Source organism: Gigantopelta aegis, chromosome 3 (genome assembly GCF_016097555.1).
Source record: "Gigantopelta aegis isolate Gae_Host chromosome 3, Gae_host_genome, whole genome shotgun sequence".
NCBI classification, from domain to species: domain Eukaryota; kingdom Metazoa; phylum Mollusca; class Gastropoda; order Neomphalida; family Peltospiridae; genus Gigantopelta; species Gigantopelta aegis.
Window position 1 is genome coordinate 48,630,044 of NC_054701.1, and position 19,753 is coordinate 48,649,796.

General features: G+C 35.3%; 1 protein-coding gene across 1 annotated transcript in view; it reads left to right on the plus strand.

The window, feature by feature from the left end:
- The window catches only part of LOC121368688, a 44,325-nt gene extending 24,572 nt beyond the window's left edge, over window positions 1-19,753 (plus strand). The window contains 11 exon segments of the mRNA XM_041493426.1: window positions 1,034-1,896; window positions 7,559-8,350; window positions 11,379-11,486; window positions 11,965-12,218; window positions 12,350-12,360; window positions 12,501-12,684; window positions 13,576-13,665; window positions 13,668-13,900; window positions 14,828-16,120; window positions 17,185-17,706; window positions 18,193-19,753. Coding sequence (XP_041349360.1) covers window positions 1,034-1,896; window positions 7,559-8,350; window positions 11,379-11,486; window positions 11,965-12,218; window positions 12,350-12,360; window positions 12,501-12,684; window positions 13,576-13,665; window positions 13,668-13,900; window positions 14,828-16,120; window positions 17,185-17,706; window positions 18,193-18,458 — 4,616 coding nt within the window. The 3' untranslated portion in view covers window positions 18,459-19,753.

The following is a 19,753-nucleotide window of genomic DNA, read 5'->3' on the forward strand; positions in this document are numbered from 1 at the left end:
CAACGCAGTGTTCCAACATGACAACGCCAGGCCTCACACAGCACGTCTCACAACGGCTTTCCTACAGAACAACAACATTAATGTCCTTCCTTGGCCATCGATATCACCGGATTTGAACCCAATTGAGCATCTATGGGACGAGTTGGACCGACGCCTCCGACAGCGACAACCACAGCCCCAGACCCTGCCCGAGCTGGCAGCAGCCTTGCAGGTCGAGTGGGCCACCATCCCCCGGGACGTCATCCGTACTCTGGTTGCTTCAATGGGCAGGCGGTGCCAGGCAGTTGTCAACACACGCGGAGGCCACACCCGGTATTGACTCCAGATGACCTTGACCTTGGTGGTGTGTCCTATCACTTACTCACAATGAACAATCCTGCAACATTTGGTAATTATCGGACTCACCATTCAATAATTAAATCAATTCTCCAAATGTTACGACAATGTGGTTTTGCGTTTCTTCTTTTGAAGAGTATATATAAATTGTATTTGAACTGCTTTATCTACAACAGTGATTGATTTTTGTTCTTGCCCATTTAATTATAGGGACAAAATATTAATTTTGTAAAATTTATCCAGTTACCCATAAATATAAAGTTGAAATTATTAATTTAAGTATTTTTAAAACAATGATTCAATGTTAAATTGTGAAATTGTAACTTGGGGAATAAGTAACTCAACAGAATTTTGAAAAAGCATAAGTTATGACATCAATCGTCGTTAAACACGAGTTATGACGTCATGCATATTTAGAAATCGTCTAGCCTAAGGTCAGAGATTTACCTAACCCCGTGCAAACAGTGACTAATTCAGTCCAGTGGGTAAGAAATACACATACTGTGTGTGTGTGTGTGTGTGTGTGTGTGTGTGTGTGTGTGTGTGTGTGTGTGTGTGTGTGTGTGTGTGTGTGTATTTCTATTTATTTGTTATGACCATTACTCATGAACAATGAACATTTGTAGAATTATTAATAAACAAACTATGCCAATGGTTGAAACATAGCATGTATAACCTGCATTTTCGTCATTCTTAGGTGTTGGCGACTCGTATTTGACAGCAATCCTTCAGACACCTAAACGTGTGTTGCAGAGATGTCGAATGGATGGTTTTGCAGGATGTGTTCAGTATCCTCTAAACACATTGCAGAAGCATGATTCTGAGCAAAGTCTTCCCTTTTTCTTTGAACTCTATATTTACAATACAGCTGGTCACTTCACACTGGTAAACACAGAAACCTTTAGGCTTCCATCCAGATTTCCTCCTGGAAATGCCACAGTCTTTGATATAAATCCTCTCCATCAAGAAACACAGGCAGATATTGATTTTCATAATGCTTCACAGCAAGCGTGTGTATACTGGACTGGTTTTTATCACCACCACAATGTCACTTTCTATGTTGGCATAGGACAGCAACCAAATTTTGATGATGTGCTTACTTTTGTCAAGGTACAACAGACCCCGGTATGTTTCAAGTCCAGTGCATTAAATTCAAACAAGAAGTACTTCATGTCTGTCAAGGCAGAGTGTTCTGGAGGCACTACAGTATCATCTTCTGATGGCTTTATGATTATAAATGACAGTAATGGACAATATACAATTGATGTTTATGATGGCGATGGATGCCACAAAAGTGTGTCAACAGGAGATTTTATCCCTTTGGTAAAAGATAATCAACTGTATGGATTTAGAGTTGAACATCTCATGCCTGGAATAGAACACAGACTGTTTATAACAAATGTCCATCTCAGTTTTGTTACAACAAATATCAGTTCACCTAATGCAATAATTGTAAGCAAAGATGTTAATGGTTACTCCATTTCATTTATACCAACGGTTTCTGATACAGAACTGTTCCTAAACAAACCAGTTTCCATATCCATTGCCCTCCATGGACATGTGAGTCACTGCATCAATGATATTGATTTTCAATCATCTACCTTTCAATATTCAATGCACTGGCATACAAGTGGTGTACTGGAGCAACACGTAACGCATTTTATCATATCTCTTGACCACACTCTATGTAGTAACCTGGAAGAGGACTGTATTAGTGAAACAGCAAGCTCTACAGTCTATAGCACCAGGCGAAATTACACTTGGAATGCACTGTCACTAACACACAAATCTGTTATTAAGGCAAGCGTTCAGCCATGTTTTGAAAATATTTGTTTGAAACGTTCATCATCGAATGGAGTACGTGTTGTGTACAAACCAAGGATTGTTAGTGTTGATGCAGAGTTTCTTGATGTGTCCTCAAATTGCACACATGTGTCAGTCACTATTGATGCCGTGTGTGATGCAAATGACATTTCTAGTACATTTCAGTGGTACCTTGCTAACCAACGTCTTGGACACCAACAAGTAACATCAATGAACACTGTTTACAAGCAGTTATTAAGTTCTATGAAGGTAATATAGATAGTTTTGAATTAATTATAGTACTACATTATTTTTAATTGATTTATTATTTTCGTTACTGTTCTTGATAAGATGCACACACACACACACACATACTTCCATACATGCAAAAAGGCACACATACACATACACACACATACTTCCATACATGCAAAAAGGCACACATACACATACACACACATACTTCCATACATGCAAAAAGGCACACATACACATACACACACATACTTCCATACATGCAAAAAGGCACACATACACACACACACACATACTTCCATACATGCAAAAAGGCACACATACACACACACACACATACTTCCATACATGCAAAAAGGCACACATACACACACACACACATACTTCCATACATGCAAAAAGGCACACATACACACACACACACATACTTCCATACATGCAAAAAGGCACACATACACACACACACACATACTTCCATACATGCAAAAAGGCACACATACACACACACACACATACTTCCATACATGCAAAAAGGCACACATACACACACACACACATACTTCCATACATGCAAAAAGGCACACATACACACACACACACATACTTCCATACATGCAAAAAGGCACACATACACACACACACACACATACTTCCATACATGCAAAAAGGCACACATACACACACACACACATACTTCCATACATGCAAAAAGGCACACATACACACACACACACATACTTCCATACATGCAAAAAGGCACACATACACACACACACACATACTTCCATACATGCAAAAAGGCACACATACACACACACACACATACTTCCATACATGCAAAAAGGCACACATACACATACGTATCTATAATATACCTACACCAATATACATATTTAATAAGAAACCAATTGGAAATTATATCTTCCGGATAAAAAAAAATTCTCAAAATATCTACTTGCTGTAGGAAAGGTACCAATCATTTATTTACTTTGCCCACCTTCTAATAATTAAACAAATCTAAATAAGCAGTTTACCAAATCATTACTTGTTTAACTTTATATGGCATACAGTGACATGTTTATGTGAAAGCTTCATTACCTAAAGTGAAAAGTTCTAGAATGCAAATTGCTATATTACTAAATTAATGGTGAGAGACATTGTTTTCAATTTTATTTAAGTTGTTTTTAACAGTTATGTTTGTTATTATGAGCTTCGATTTGCTGTTGCTAAAGACATCCAGTTGGTTGCTAATAAAGGAATTATTAGTGGCATCGCAAGGACATTCAAATTGGATACCATTCTACATTATAACCCCCACGATTGATTCAGAGGTTTTCAATATAAACTCATGTGATAATCACCTAAATTCAAGATTGCCAGCATATGCAAGAAGATGTTTTGAAGAAATATGACTGGCCCATTGTGTTTCATAGGAAATTGTTTTCACATAGCAAACATTATATACTCAGCGTCACTATTGAAGGGTCACTCATATTGTTAGTACTACACATGTTAACGATGCCCGTCCAACACACTAATTATGAAAGAATGGATGTATGGCCTTCGTGAATTAGGCCCAGAGTGAGGTTTCCTAAGTAGCATTTGGATTTCAATATGACTAATGTTACTTCCGGTTATAGGCCACAACAAAATGTTCAAAGTTATGCAAACACATTTTTGACTGAAGTGTGCGTGAATATGTGGATGACAATCATGCACAATTTATACCCATGGTGAGAACGCATTGCACGGGCACAACATACAGAATTTCAGACATGAGTGCCTTGAGACAACCTATTTGTTGGGGTGATAGTAGGTACATATGTTTGCATAATTTTTACCGTTCCCGATTTAAAATACAAAATGGCCACCAAATATAAATCCATAATGGTTACCATACACTTGATTTTGGGGAATTATAAATGTCATAGGTGAAGTCAGATGCCAATGTTTTAGAACTCTCAAAATTATTTATTGCATTTGAATGGACTCCCAAACCTTACCACTTTCCTCAGATTTCGGTGAAAGTGGCCATTTGGTATGCGAGTCATGTTTTGGAGAAATATGATTGTGTATCAAGTTTTATTCCAGTTAACTCATGATTGCCAGAGTAAATTATTTTCAAATATTAAATAAATATTTTAGTCCAAGTTGGCCGTCATGCCCTTTGCCCTAAAAAAAAAATTGCACAACTTCACTGCAATGCCTATTAGCTCACAAACTTTGAGAACTCTCACATTTGTCCATCTACTCTAATGGTACCTCGATTGGTGAGGAAGGAGGAGAAAATCTGTTAGGGGTACTTCCCTATCAATTTGATACAACGATGATCCTGCAAGCCAAATGACTATGTATTGAAGTGGTAAACAAAGATGACCGAGATGGCGGAACACTACTCACTGATCTTGAAAGTTGGTAAGACAAATTTGGAATTGATCTTAATTATAGAGATGGTATACATTGTCAAATAATGTGGGTTTTCCATTCTAAATTAATTTATAGCAAATATAGGGTCACATTTTGAGACAAAATATCCCCGTCTAGACATTTCCAATGGTTACTTATTGTCGTGTATATGTATTTAAACATGTAGGCTACCACAATTGCTCAAACACTGGAGATGTTTTGTTGTTATTTTATTTTGGGTCTTTGAAGTTCCATCATCAAAAGACAATTCTTTTTAGCCAATTTGTAAAAACAAAAATAATAATAATAAAACTGGGTGGGTGACATCCGAAAATATTTGCCTAGTATAGTAGTAATAATACAAGTAAGTTGGCAACATGTAGATTTCATTATTTATAATGAATAATAAATTGTACAAAAGAAAACAAGACAGGATTGTTAACAGTTTCATTGGAATATTTATTTGCATGATTATATACTACATAATACACACTACGAGGGGTGTCCCAAACGTTCCTGGCCTTACTATGAAAGAGGTGTCACAATGAGTCCAAAATCTAGAACCACATCTAAAGTGATGAATGGTTAGTGTTAAATTATTTCATTGTGTACAACCTATCAGAGCAAAACTTTGTTTTCAGATACCCCTCTGAATTTCACAGAAAATGGGGGTCATGCAGTAATTAAGTATTTGCATTTAAAGAAACTGACACTGAAGAAAATTCATGAGGATATGTCCGAAACATAAGGGGATGATGCTCCTTCATACAGTACCATAAAGCAGTGTGTGCTGATTTCAAACGGGTTAGAAAGGTACTAAAGATTATCCACGCTCTGGTCGCCCATGTGAAGTGTCCAATGACGAAAACGTTAATGCTGCCCTTGACACAGTCATACAGGACAGGCGAATCACCAACAAACAATTGGCCTGTTCTTCAGTGCTATAAAAAATCGTTTTTAAACTAATTGTTAACACAAACATTAATTTTCTGTTTTAGGTGCAGATGTGGAAAATGTGCAATTATGGATATAGCACTGTGTGTAGCTATGGCATCTTCGGTGTCTGGTCGCTTAAAAGTTGGAACATAGAAAGCTGGGAATGTTCAAGTCCAAGATGGAGGAAAGCTCTGAAAGATTTGATATCACTCCATCACACAGTGTGGTCATCAGTTCGTCAGTGTACCCTGAAATAACAAGCAATGTAACCTACATGATTAATAAAAATAGTTTATATATACATACATGCTTTTGAGTTCATTAGTCATATTTATTTTGTTTCTTAGATGATTCGGTTTGGGATCAATCCCATCAAGCCCATTGGGCAACTTCTCATTCCAGCCAGTCCACTAGGACTGGTATATCTAAAGCCGTGGTATGTGTTATCCTGTCTGTGATGGTGCATATAAAAGATTTGGAAATGATATAGTAATGTTCAAGTGTCGTAAATGTGGGTTGCACATTCTCGTGTGTGTATGTGGGCGGGGGTGGGGGGGTGGGGGTGGGGGGGTGGGGGTGGGGGTGTACAAGCCAGAGACAAATTGTTCTAAGCATATATACACAGAAAAAAAATGTATTTAATTATGAAATACTGGCTCCATAGTTTTATCATTCTAAAGCTTAGTACTCTCCACTGGCGTAGTCAGGATTTTATATGGGGGGGGCCTACACTATGTAAGTATACATGTATGATTTTATAAAATTTTAAGTTTAAAAAACGTTTATGTAGGGTATAGCTCCCGTGCCCCCCCCCCCCAAATCCATAAAACGCCACTGGTACCCCCCCACCCCCCGGGCCGTGTGTTGTGTGTGTGTGTGTGTGTCTAACTTATAACTCACCTTTTGAGCTCTAGTTTAGCTGATGTTCGTCATGGTTTCTTGTTTGCTGTCATGTGCAATCGTAGAACTTGTGTCGGTGGGGATACAGGCTTGGAACAGATAAAAAAAATGTAAACGTTTAGATGTCATACCCACCAACCACCTTAAATAATTGTTGTAATCCCCTGGGGTGAAGTGGCCACTAAAGATCCTATCCCATCATGCCGGTCCTTTACATTTCCACTGAGCTACTAGAGTTTGGAAAAACATGCACACTTCGCTTGCCATTAACTGCAGCTTTGGTACATCCAAACCATATTTCACATTTGAAAATTACATCCAAAAGAACATTCCATCCATACAATTCAATTCACTGGAATAACATTTTCACGTTTTAAAAAAAAAAAACATGAGTTCCAAATCAAATGTGTGAAAAGGTCAGGTCAGGTGTGAAAGGCTGTACACAATCACGCTTTCAGAGAATGCCGCACACCTCGTCACGGGGTCACGCGACTTGGCTCTTGGAGTCGGAAGCATTTTGGCAAGCGATGTGGAAAACGCGACTTGTTATTGCGAATATATAAAAAAACGGTTAATTTTTTGGAATTTGTTTTATTGATACTTCATATATATTGTAAAAGGTATACGTAGATACCAAACAATAGTTAATTACGTTTTCGACAAGCCTGGACCTTTACAAAGATCAACAGGCATAAAACATTTATTAATGCATTTTGGTTTATGAACTTAAATTAAATCTATATAATCAAACGTGTTCGTTTCGACTTGTCTTTTGTTGGTGGTGGTGATGGTGATGATGATGATGATGATGATGATGATGATGATGATGATGATGATGATATGTTTGGTATTGATTTGTTGTTATTTGAAGGGGATTTTTTTATTTATTTATGCTGTTTTGTTTTATTTTTGTTATTTTTAGCATCAAGTGTGCATTCCCATGGATGTGTATAGTTATCAAGATATATCTATATGTGCAAAGGTATTTTGCACATCTGCATCTTCAGACATATTTTGTAAACCTGTAAAACTGGCACAAGACATACACAACTATAAACCATATATACTATACGACATAGACAGCAATGATGTTAACTTTGAAAGAGCCTTAACTTTGATAAAGAGTCAATACCTTGATAAAGACAGTATGAACTTTGTACATAGAAAAGAAATCAACTTTGCAACAAGTGACATGTTGATTGGCGGTGTTCTAACCAACACAGCCAATCGGAATGTCTCGTGGTACCTGATGACAAATAACTATCTGCCACAGGACTGTTCTTCTGACAAAACATGCATATCAAATCTTCAAACTGTTGGTGGTGTGGTGAATTTTAGGAAGATATACTTGCAAAATCGTAAACTATATTACATATGTGCGCATGTCCAGGCATCAAAAGTCAAGAGAGAATTTTCTACCCAAAAACTGGATTCGTTTGCTGGTTGCAGCAATGGCTTTGTTGTAGATGATGAACCGCCAGAATCAGGAAATGTTATCATCATTGGACAAAACAATGGTTTTGTAACTGACGGATCTGCACTTACTATAACTTGGAACAGTTTCACAGATGTTGAGAAATATGTCAACATCCCATTTGAATCTGGAATTGCTGGATACGCTTTTGCATTAGGTAAGGAGCCACTATGTTGTGGATCATCTTTCTTTGAGTCTGGTTTACTTCATTTAATGGTTTATGAAAACAAACTTGATTATTATTAACTCGATATAGTCATGTTGTTAAGATATATATATTTTACCACATTATAATTATATTATATGTTACCTGGTATATTGAAATTATCTCTTTTACTGTATTGTTACTTTTTTGTTTTCTATTTTAAAAAACAAATAATCATATTTTAAAGTGTGACATATGATGATGTTATATGCATTTGATAAAGGAACTATTCCAAATGCTGAGGACATCTATCCTTTCCGAAGTGTTGGGATGACAACTTCTGGCCAACTTTGGAATCTTACACTGATCAACGGACAAGTCTACTATGCTACTGTCAAAGGTTATACTCCGTCTTTTCTATATTTTTGTAAATACCAATGTGAAAATTATCAATTTTTCCTTGTGTTATAGGTAAACCGATTTACGTTTATTATGCAAATTGTTATGTGTTCAGTTATTTATTCCATACCCTAACAAAGTAAATAATGTTTCCAGCTTTGATATTCCATTATTTATCTTAAAATAAATATCTTCACATTTTTATTGTAATGCTTAAAGTAAATCTTATTTTTGAATATAATCAATGTACCCATACTACATGTTTTTACTATTTATAACAGCATTTGACCACCTGGAACACACATCAACAGCTGTATCTGATGGAGTTGTTGTAGATACAACGCCGCCTGTACCTGGTACTGTTAATATAGAGGGACTTCTATTCCATCAACATTTTTTGCCACGTCGGGAATTTAGAATACAGTGGCAAGGTTTTGAAGATCCAGAAAGTGGGCTGTCTACTGTGAGACTTTTAGTTGGATTAGTTAACCACAAATATGATGTCATCATAACGAAGAAATACACAGACAACTTCGCTGATATCAGTGGAAATGGATTTGTTGATGGCCATCAATACCATATTCGATTTGAGGTAAGACATACATTAACAATCAATATATCATACAACACTAGTTTCTTTTATAATCAATGTCATAAAATGTGAGTTTCTTTTATAATCAATGTAGGACAAAATAACATCTTAATATATTTATAGGAATAACAAACTCAAAGTACAATTTAGTGCATATATGTCTTATGGATGTTTAATGTTTAAATGTAATTGCTATAGCAACAGTACTGACATCTGATGGGGTTTAAGGATCCATTAAAAGGTTATCTGTGCAGAATGGTAGATAGTAATATAACACTAGGCCATATACCTTTTATGATACACATACTTCCACTAAGTGAGCACTGTCAGTGTACTCTGACGGTACGCCACATTTTGGTGTAGTGTAAGCATCTTAAAGAAACTCGAAAAGATATATTTGGACAAAGAACTGTGATGGAATCTTTTCGATTCCATCCAGAACTTATATTACAGTTTCTACGTGATACTGACTTTTATTCTAAATTTTAATTTTAACTATCTGTGATATTTGTAATTTTATACAGTTCTTTACACTGTGGTTTTAATTTAACTGTTGAATTTTTATATTGATGTTGACCATCACTAAGTTTTGCCTTTACCATAGTTTGACATCCAATAGCCGATGTAGTTTTCGTGCTCGGGTGTCGTTAAACATTCATTCATTCATTCATTACTTCCACTAAACAGTTTTAGTAGGAACATATAAGTAAATGTTGTGATCAGTGTGTTATTTGGATTGGTGTAAGTTTGAATGCAATAAATATTTTATAATTTTGTTCATTTCCAGAATGGTATAAAGCAGTCATACCAGGCAACCTTAATTGTTGAAAACGTATTTTTCATAGATGGCAATGTTAATAGTAGCGCAGTTGGCTTTTATGATAAACCTGGTACATTAATTGTATGCTATATTTTAACACATTACAGACAATAGTATGCTATTAAACATGCTTCATCCTCAAAATAATTCGATCAATATTTCTGTGAATATTTTGCATACAGTTCTTAGTTTATGTACATCTGCATGCACATTCAGATATCCTGCTTTTTCTGGAAGAGCTTTTCAGAGAACTTGTTAGCCGATGTTAATTTGCAGGTAATGGTTCGAAGCTTCTTTCACATCGAAACTGCTATTTCTGACACCACCATCACCATCCCTCCACTCCCACCCCCACCCCACGCCTGATTACGAAATGTTAAACAATGAAAAGTTTTATTTTACAATTAAAAGGAGATATTAGCTTTTAAACTTTGTAAGAAGAAATTATGCAGTTCAATGCAAATGCCTGTTTTTTTTTAAAACAGTGAAGCTTGTTATTAATGTAAGTTCACTTCCCATAGTTTGGGACTAAACGAGGCCTGTGTGGGTGTGAGCTGTAAAATAGCAGTCCTCATACAAATGTAGTTGAAACCATATATTGTGTGCACAAGATCAGCTCTTCTTTGAAGTCAAAGCACCTGACAGTGAATCATGACCACATACCCTCACGATTCTATCGATTGTAATCAGTCTTGTGCAGAGAGAGATACGATATTGAATATGCTAATCGCAGATTCATAATCGTTAAATATGTTACAGCTTCTACTACACACTTTAAAATTTATTCTGTTTTTGTGTATTATTGGTGATTAGATTAACGCATATTATTAGCAATTTCTTTTTGAAAAAAAATACCTTCCTTTTGAGGGTGAAAGAAATGTTTTATTTAACGACGAACTCAACACATTTTATTTACAGTTATATGGCGTCAGACATATGGTTATGGACCACACAGATTTTGAGAGAAAACCCGCTGTCGCCACTACATGGACTATTCTTTCCGATTAGCAGCAAGGGATCTTTTATTTGCACTTCCCACAGGCAGGATAGCACAAACCATGGCCTTTGTTGAACCAGTTATGGATCACTGGTCGGTGCAAGTGGTTTACACCTACCCATTGAGCCTTGCGGAGCACTCATTCAGGGTTTGGAATCGGTATCTGGATTAAAAAATCCCATGCCTCGACTGGGATCCGAACCCAGTACCTACCAGCCTGTAGACCGATGGCCTACCACTACGCCACCGAGGCCGGTATTTTGAGGGGACTTTTAATTTTAGCAAGTTTTTCACTGATATGTATTCTAATTTTAGGTGACGAACCAAGCAGGCTTATTCACAGTACAACACACACCTCCTTTTATGATGGATGAATCAGCTCCTGATATTGGCATTGTTATAGATGGTCTTGATTTTGAAAAGGTGAAATGATAAGTTCCATTGATACTTTTTGTAACATATATGAGATAATATAGGAAAATGTTTCAAAGTGTTATTTTAATTATTGCAGTAGAGTTTGTAACATCTGTAGTAATCACAATATCATATTTTTTTACTTAGACTCTTGTAATAAAGTTCTTTAAAAACCATTAATATTTGTGACCAAAGTTTCAGGTTCATGTATATTTGTTATGTTATTGATTACAATTACTGTATATACATACAAAATTGTTACACTTGTTTCAAACCGAGTGTTTGTCAATACACGGTCTTAGCTAACGGTTAAGGTCCTTCTATTTTTGTAGAAGCCACTTTGGCTGAGTGTATAAGACGATGGACTGTCAAATGCCATGCGAATCGGTGCGGTACGTTCGAAACCTGCTGATTGACACTTTGTTATTTTAAATATTAATGATTAATAGTCTAGCATTGTAAAGAATGATAATTAAAACATTTCTGATTTCTCTATCTTTTGTGTTCATTCAAGGATGTTGACTACCAAGAGAATACGACCATATATCATTGTTACTGGTCGGGTTTCAAAGATGCTCATTCTGGTATTGGTAGCTACAAAGTTGGACTTGGATCTGACAGATTTGAAGCTAATGTAGAACCATTAGTCTCTGTTGGTCTCCGTACAAGTATGTACACTTGTCATAGTATTAAACAAACACCTCTACTACACAGTATTTTTATATATCTGGTACTTATTAGGTCATTACAGAATATTATTTTAAAGTTTTACTTATAAATAACAAATAAATACAATTTTCAGTATAACTGTGTTTTAGATAGTATTAATTGGTAGTTTAACTGTACCCATCTATGCTATCCTAATAAACAAGTTATTCAAAATGTATTATAAAGGACACATATCAAATTTGTTTACATTGAATCATAATTCAGTTTAAAATAAACAAAATGAATCTTATAAATTCATTTTAATTTGGTACAATCCATATACATTTTCATATTTATGTTGGTCCTTTCTTTAAGATTTCACGTGGAATATGCCATTTATCCCAGGAGAAAGGTATTTTGTCATAGTTGAAGCCTGTAATGCAGCTGGCCTTTGTTCTGTGGGATCGTCAGATGGGCTTACCATGGATAACACACCGCCAACGATAGGACGTGTCTTTGCAGGGCAAAAACAGAATCACGAAAACTATGTTGGTCACATGTAAGTTAGCTTTTTGCATAGCATGGTATAGGCTTGATATAAATCTGCATTTTATTTTACCCATTCAGCTGGCAGGTACAAACCTTTTTCTCATATTAATCAAAAATTGATGTAACATTTTAGTGTTGCTATTATTGACATTACCAACCAAACACGAGTATATATTAAGTAATTTGTTTGTATTAAAGCAGTTAACGTTAGTATTTAAACAACAATTTCATTACCCACGTATGCATCCGTTAGGTATTGTAGAAGAAATGTCTGTGCTCAAATCCACTAAGTTTCAAGCACAATTGTCCTAGACACCCAATACATAATCCGGATCCCTTTTTCGATTGCCTACGTCACTAGGTTATCCTTTTAGAGGACAAGCCCTATATACCACTCTTTGTACTAGGCATTATGGGTATGGGTCTTTTATAAGCACTTTCTCATAAACACTATGGCACACACCACAGCTTTAGATATACCAGTCATAAATCACTGGATGGCAGTGGAAAGGTTCACATGATCTGTGGGAATCAATCCTATGACATATTACATTGTCTGCAAATGCTTTATTACCAACTCTCAATACACCAATGAAAATAAAAAGTGTCATTAAAAAAAGATATCTCTAATAATTTTATAATACTTAATTAACCATTATTTTATGCTAATAAATATTTATATATGCCTTTTCCGTGTTTCATATAATTCATATTTATTAGCCTTTCACTTTCCCAACTAACAAAACGTACAGAACGTGCAATTACATTTATCAAAATCAAGATGTGATCATTATATATTACTATTATGCCACTGATTGTTTATAATACAGCCGTTATAACCATAGGATGATTTAAATAGTTTAGTATAAATTATTTTAATGATGTTATATTAACTTATCAGGTCAACATTATCTGGACATTGGCTAGGCTTTGAAGATCCAGAAACGGACATTGTCAAATTTGAATGGTGCCTTGGTTATGAACAATATAAATGTGGTATTCTTTTACAGAGTACAAACAGTTTCAGTCACCACCCATTATAGTTGACTCCACAGCACCACACATACGACGAGGTCAAACTGTGATGGATTCTGATAAAACGTGTGGAATAGACTATGATTTTATGACCAGGAGCAGTCTTATAACAGCATGCTGGGGACGTGTATTCCAAGACTCTCAAAGTGGAATTGATTCATATGTTATTCAAATGGGCTCCAGTCCACATGGTATGATAAAATTATTACATATGATTGTTATATATTTGCTCAGTATTTTATTTAACCTAGATATACTAAAGCTGAATGTAGTGTTAGAGGTAGATCTATGATTTGACTAATGGAGACAACTTGCTAAGATTTTTGTTGTGCGTTATTCTCTATTAGTAAAAGTAGGTTTCTCAGTAAAACTGGAAATGCATTTCTATTGACCAATTAACGCTTGACAGCACACTTAAATCAGTGGTTTAATTTCATTACACTCTACTACCACCCCACCCATTTTTACCAAAGACAATGTTTTGGACTATTTGACTACCACTCAAATTAAGTGTTGTTTTGTTTTGTTTTGTTTTTTGTCTTAGTTTTTTATATATATATCATACATCTATTTAAACAGAACTATAGAGATGTGCTGATTTTTGTCGCCATTCATAAATGACACTTAAAGGTAAATTATCATAGATGCAAATGTCATATTTCGTCAATTTACACTAGAAAGTAAAGGACCATACCTACAGCAAGGCAAATATTAAAACTGTAATGTGTTGAAAGTTGACATTAACAGTAGCTTCTTAACGAATCCAGGGTAAAACGAGAAAGTAAACAATAGCTTTACTTCGCGAGGGATATCCTGTATAACAGCACATAGTTATTTGCTATAAATATTGTTACGTAACGAGATCACACTACAGATTTACCAATAAACTGTGCATTCTGCTAGTAAATGATATTATTTGTGTGCAATTTTTGTAGACGTAGCTAAGGGTATAAGCTTTACAATTTGAAACAAAAATTAATACAACCATTAGTGTTTATGCAACTTTGACACTGCCCCGTTAACTATATAAACTCTCTGTCTAAATGTATTACCCAGACTAACCTTTTTCTGATCTGCTAACAACACACATTGAATTTGTTCATGTCTTGATTTTTCAGGATCTGATGCAATAAAACCTCAGGATGTTGGAATGACAACAAACTATTCTGTTTCCCAAAACCTACTTAAAGCAGGAACTAAATACTATGTTACTGTAAAAGCTATCAATAAAGCAGGCCTCTATTCAGTGGCATTTTCTGATGGGTTTGTCATAGACGATGAACCCCCACTAACTGGTGTGGTCTTCAATACCGCAGAACATGTTAACCAAGCAGCACAATCCTCACTTTCCTCATTTGGAGTATCCTGGCGTGGTTTCCAAGACCACCATTCGGCTATAGTCAACTACCAAGTGGCAGTCTATAAAACTACAGATGTTCTCTCAAAACTGTTCCAGGTCAACACTGGTTTTAAGAACAGCATAGCTCTCAGTAACGTATCCTTTGTTCAAGGAAAACGATACCAAGCATCTGTCACAGCTGTTGATTCTGCTGGACATGTCAGTAAAACCATAATGTCACCTCCCATCCTGGTTGATTCTAGTCCACCTTTTGGATTCGAGTGTTCACATTTTTCAGACATCACGTTGAATATTACGTGGATCAACAAACCAAAATCCAACAAGACATTGCAGACCAGCAACATCAAAGGCTCCATTGATGTATCGAAACAATTATATTTCAAGATTCGTGTCACTAAACCGTTTCAAACTGAATACCTGTTTTCTGAAATGAATATTTTCTTTAAAGTTGGTGACGCTTTTGTTCCAACACAGTTTTTATTAACTGACAATGCAACCAGAATTGAAGCCCACCATTATTTCATTGCACCAAAATCTGGAAGTCTTGATGTCGAAATACTAACCGAACAGGCCGATTTAATATCTGAGACAGATGTCTTCATGTTTTCTTGTGATGAAATTAAGCAAACTGTTGATTATAGGGCTTTGACAGTTCAGCAAATAATGCCATCTCTTGTTTCCATTTCTGCAGGAGTCAGTGATCCGGAATCCGATCTTATGCGAATAAAGATTGGTGCTGGAACGACAAAAGGAGGATTTCAAATACGACCTCTCAAGTCAACATTTCTCCATTTCGATGAATTAATAGAAACCAATATCCCTCATGGCACACCAGTCTTTGTTACAGTCACAGCTGAAAATTCTGCTGGATTAGTGTCTGTTTTCCAATCAGACCCCTTGATCATTGATCATACACCACCTTCTATTAGTAAGACTGCAGTATCCCTGGTTTATTCTTCTGACGGGAATTACAAGATGACTGTGACTGCTGACGTAACATGGACCGTACGTGATGAGGAGAGTGGAGTAAAATCTTGCTGGTGTGCTTTAGGTGAGTACTCATAATCTTACTGGCATATTTATAAATGCTTAAAGTTACAACATTTCTGACTGATGTTTATCTTAGTATACTTTCAAAACGAATGAGCTCAAATAATAATCTCTCCTAAATCAGTGTTCAAAATGTGGTATGTTATAATAGTTTACTAAAGCAAACGACTATATTACGGTATCAGCATAAACTTCCATGGTTCACTGTTTTTGTGAATCATGAATAATGTCAGATAACTGAAGTCAGAGGTATTTCGAATGGGATATCAAATTCGGAGTTTTTGCCAATTCAGTGGGTGGGGTGTTTTGAATGTCTCATTATAACCACAACTGGAAAGTTCCGTGACACATTGATATGTTCTAATTTTAAATGAATTTTAAATTTTATAAAGATAAAGTGAATTAAATAATCTTTATTATTATTATTAGGCCATATTTGAAATAGTGTTTTTTTTCTGGATCCTACCATTGATTGGTATTTCATATTTAGTCAGCTTTTTAAATATTATGTTGCAAAATAATAACAAGGTGTGGTTGAAACGAGATTAGAAGTGACTTAAAAGTAATTTTACGAGTCTGTTGGGTACAGAAAATGGTGTATTTGAAGTTTTCTGTTTTGGTCCGTTGTAGCTGATGTTACATTCTTAAATTAGGTAATTTGTTAATATATTTTTAATTAAGTAGAATACACTTGTTTTAGTTTGTGATTTGCAAGGTATTTTATTGTATTATATTAACTTATCAAAACAATACATTTACTGTGTTATGTTCTCTAACAACATTTTATATGTGCATATTTGTCGTTATAGCAAACCAGGATTTGACTATTTCAATTTGATGCAGTAAGAGGCAGTTCATCTTCAAATATATCTTAATAAAACGCCAGTGTTTTGTTAAAAAAAAAACAATTTCATCGTTGCATGCGGAGTTTCTTACCTGGTCTCTTTTATTTTTCATATAATAAACACAAATATATTATATAGATTGCTGATATGGGGAAGATTTAATGTTATTTCCAGTTAAACTTTTTGTTTTATATATGACTTTGTTCTAATTTATTTACAGGATATAAGCCACTATCTAAACATATACAGCCCTGGACACTAGCCCCAGAAATTACAAACTGTAGACTGAATGTCGTCAATGCTTCCCATCATCAGGAGATTTATGCCAGTCTGAAATGTTTCAATCAGATTGAACTCCACTCAGCTGTATCAGTGGGTCCTCGTATTGTTCTGCTGCAACCGCCATCAGCACAAAAAGGAAAGGTTATGTTCATACTGTCCAATGAATCGCCTGAAAGTACAGTCAGACCTCCAGCACAACTTGATACAAAACACTTGCAGATGGCCTGGGTCAACCTTGGCGATGACCACAATATTAAAACATTCCGTTACCGCATCACAGCTGGAGGAGTACCAATAACACAGTGGAAAAACACAAGTCTGAATTATGCTGAGCTTGATGTTGATCTTCATGATGGGCAGACTTGCACCGCAGAGGTGATGGCAGTGGATACCCGAGACCAACACAGTGACGTCATTGCTGGTGCTCTTGTTGTTGACAGTCGCCCTCCCATACTCACAGGTATCTACCTTAGTAGTTACATCCATAAGGATCTTATGAACGTTGGGGGGGGGGGGGGGGGAGATCTGTCAACCCGATAAATATCTTCATACACACAAACATACGGACATGCATACATACATACATCTATTTGTATATGAAGATATTATACGGGTTGATAAAACGATAGATAGATAGATAGATAGATAGATAGATAGATAGATAGATAGATAGGCAGGCAGGCAGGCAGGCAGGTAGGTAGGTAGGTAGGTAGGTAGATAGATAACTTATGGGGGAAAACAAAAATCATTAGATCGGATAGTGGTAACTTACTGGAAATTATTCTTAAAGTGTAATATTTCTGTCCAATTCCAACTACGAAGTATACATTTTGTATATTCCAAACTACGAAATATAATTTTGTTTCATTGAGCTTTTTTACTTTACATAGAATCCGTTGATGAGTTTCAGTGAGTGTTTATACATTCAATTTGTTTAACATTTCAGGTTCAACCATTACAGCGCAATGGCGGGAAGGCACGGTTTACTTAGACTGGGGGAGAGTATTCTTCCATCAGAGGTCAGCGTTGGTGTATAGCATCGCAGTCGGTTCGAGAAATGGCTACACTGACTTGCTGCATGATTTAGAAATGCATGTAACAAGTGTCACGGTTAACGTGGACAGCTCTGTCAAATCAGTGTATGTTGTTATCAAGGCAACTGCAGACAACGGTGAATTTGTCATTTACAGTACATATGCATCAAGGCAATGAGGGGCATGACATCCAAGAACTGTTTCTCCTTATAAATATTACAAGTGAAATATGACAACTAGAACAACATTCGTATTCAATAATAAAATGCTTTTGAAACGTATTTAACAATATAAATGTGTGACCTTTCTTATAGTCATTGTTATAATAACACATAATTATAGCACTTAAAATGTGCCAATGAAATTAGCATAAAAGCAGATACAAAACAAAAATACGCCAAATTTGTATTAAAAATAATTATTTCTTCTGGTGGTTTTAATACTTTTTTAGTATGAAATATTTATCTGATATACGTTTTGTCCTACAAATCTATAACGTACAAATGGTAAAATCTCCCTCTAAACAACTTATTTGTCATGTCGTGATGTTATTCTTGCACACGATATTGGGATCGACATATAAATTATAAACATGATTTTGAATGTTGTTGTCAGTGAATTGTAATAATAATAACAGATTAAAGTTAATCGATGATAACATATTTTTAATTCTGTGGCTCTATGTCTTCATATATAAATAACATTAACATAAATTAATAAATGTACGATTTGGGGTTTTAAGTCTCTAAAATGTTTAATATTCAAAATATGTTCACCGAAAAATGTAGAAAACAGTTTTGTTTATTTTTAGAGCTTTATCTTTCTCCCTAGTTTTATTTTTGGGTATTTCGATGAATTCTTAGGGTTAAAATAAAAACTTTTTCTTCATATTTACGATATTTATCTTAGGTTAAAATTCTAAAATAAATTGCATCACTGTTTAGCTCGGCTATATTGTTCGTCAGCAGAGATATTTTAATACCGATTTGTCCATCATTCGTCCCTCAACTTTTCCTTTAAAGTCTATCTTTGAAATCGCATCCAGTGTATATGACCCTTGAGCTTTTAAATAGCGAAGCTCTCTAGGCCGTCAAACATTTTGTTACATTTTGTTGCTTTTTTATTTTGTTTTGTTTTTGCTTCATCAAATGTAAATTTAGAATTGCATAGGTATTTTATTTGTTTTTATAAATCATAAAATAATGAAATAATTATATAGCCTATTTTATTAATTATATAGCCTATTTTATTAGTTTACAAATATATTTGTAATACATTTTTAGCTTTAGCTTATTTTAATGTAATTGTATATTTTGTGCTAATATATTTTAATTAACGAATACCATGGTGGTATATACAGTAATAGTTATGTGAGTAATTTGTATATAGGGGCGGATCCAGGATTTGACTTTGGAGGAGATTCAGATAAAAAGAGAGGTGTTAAGAGGTGGGTTGGGGGGGGGGGGGGGGGGG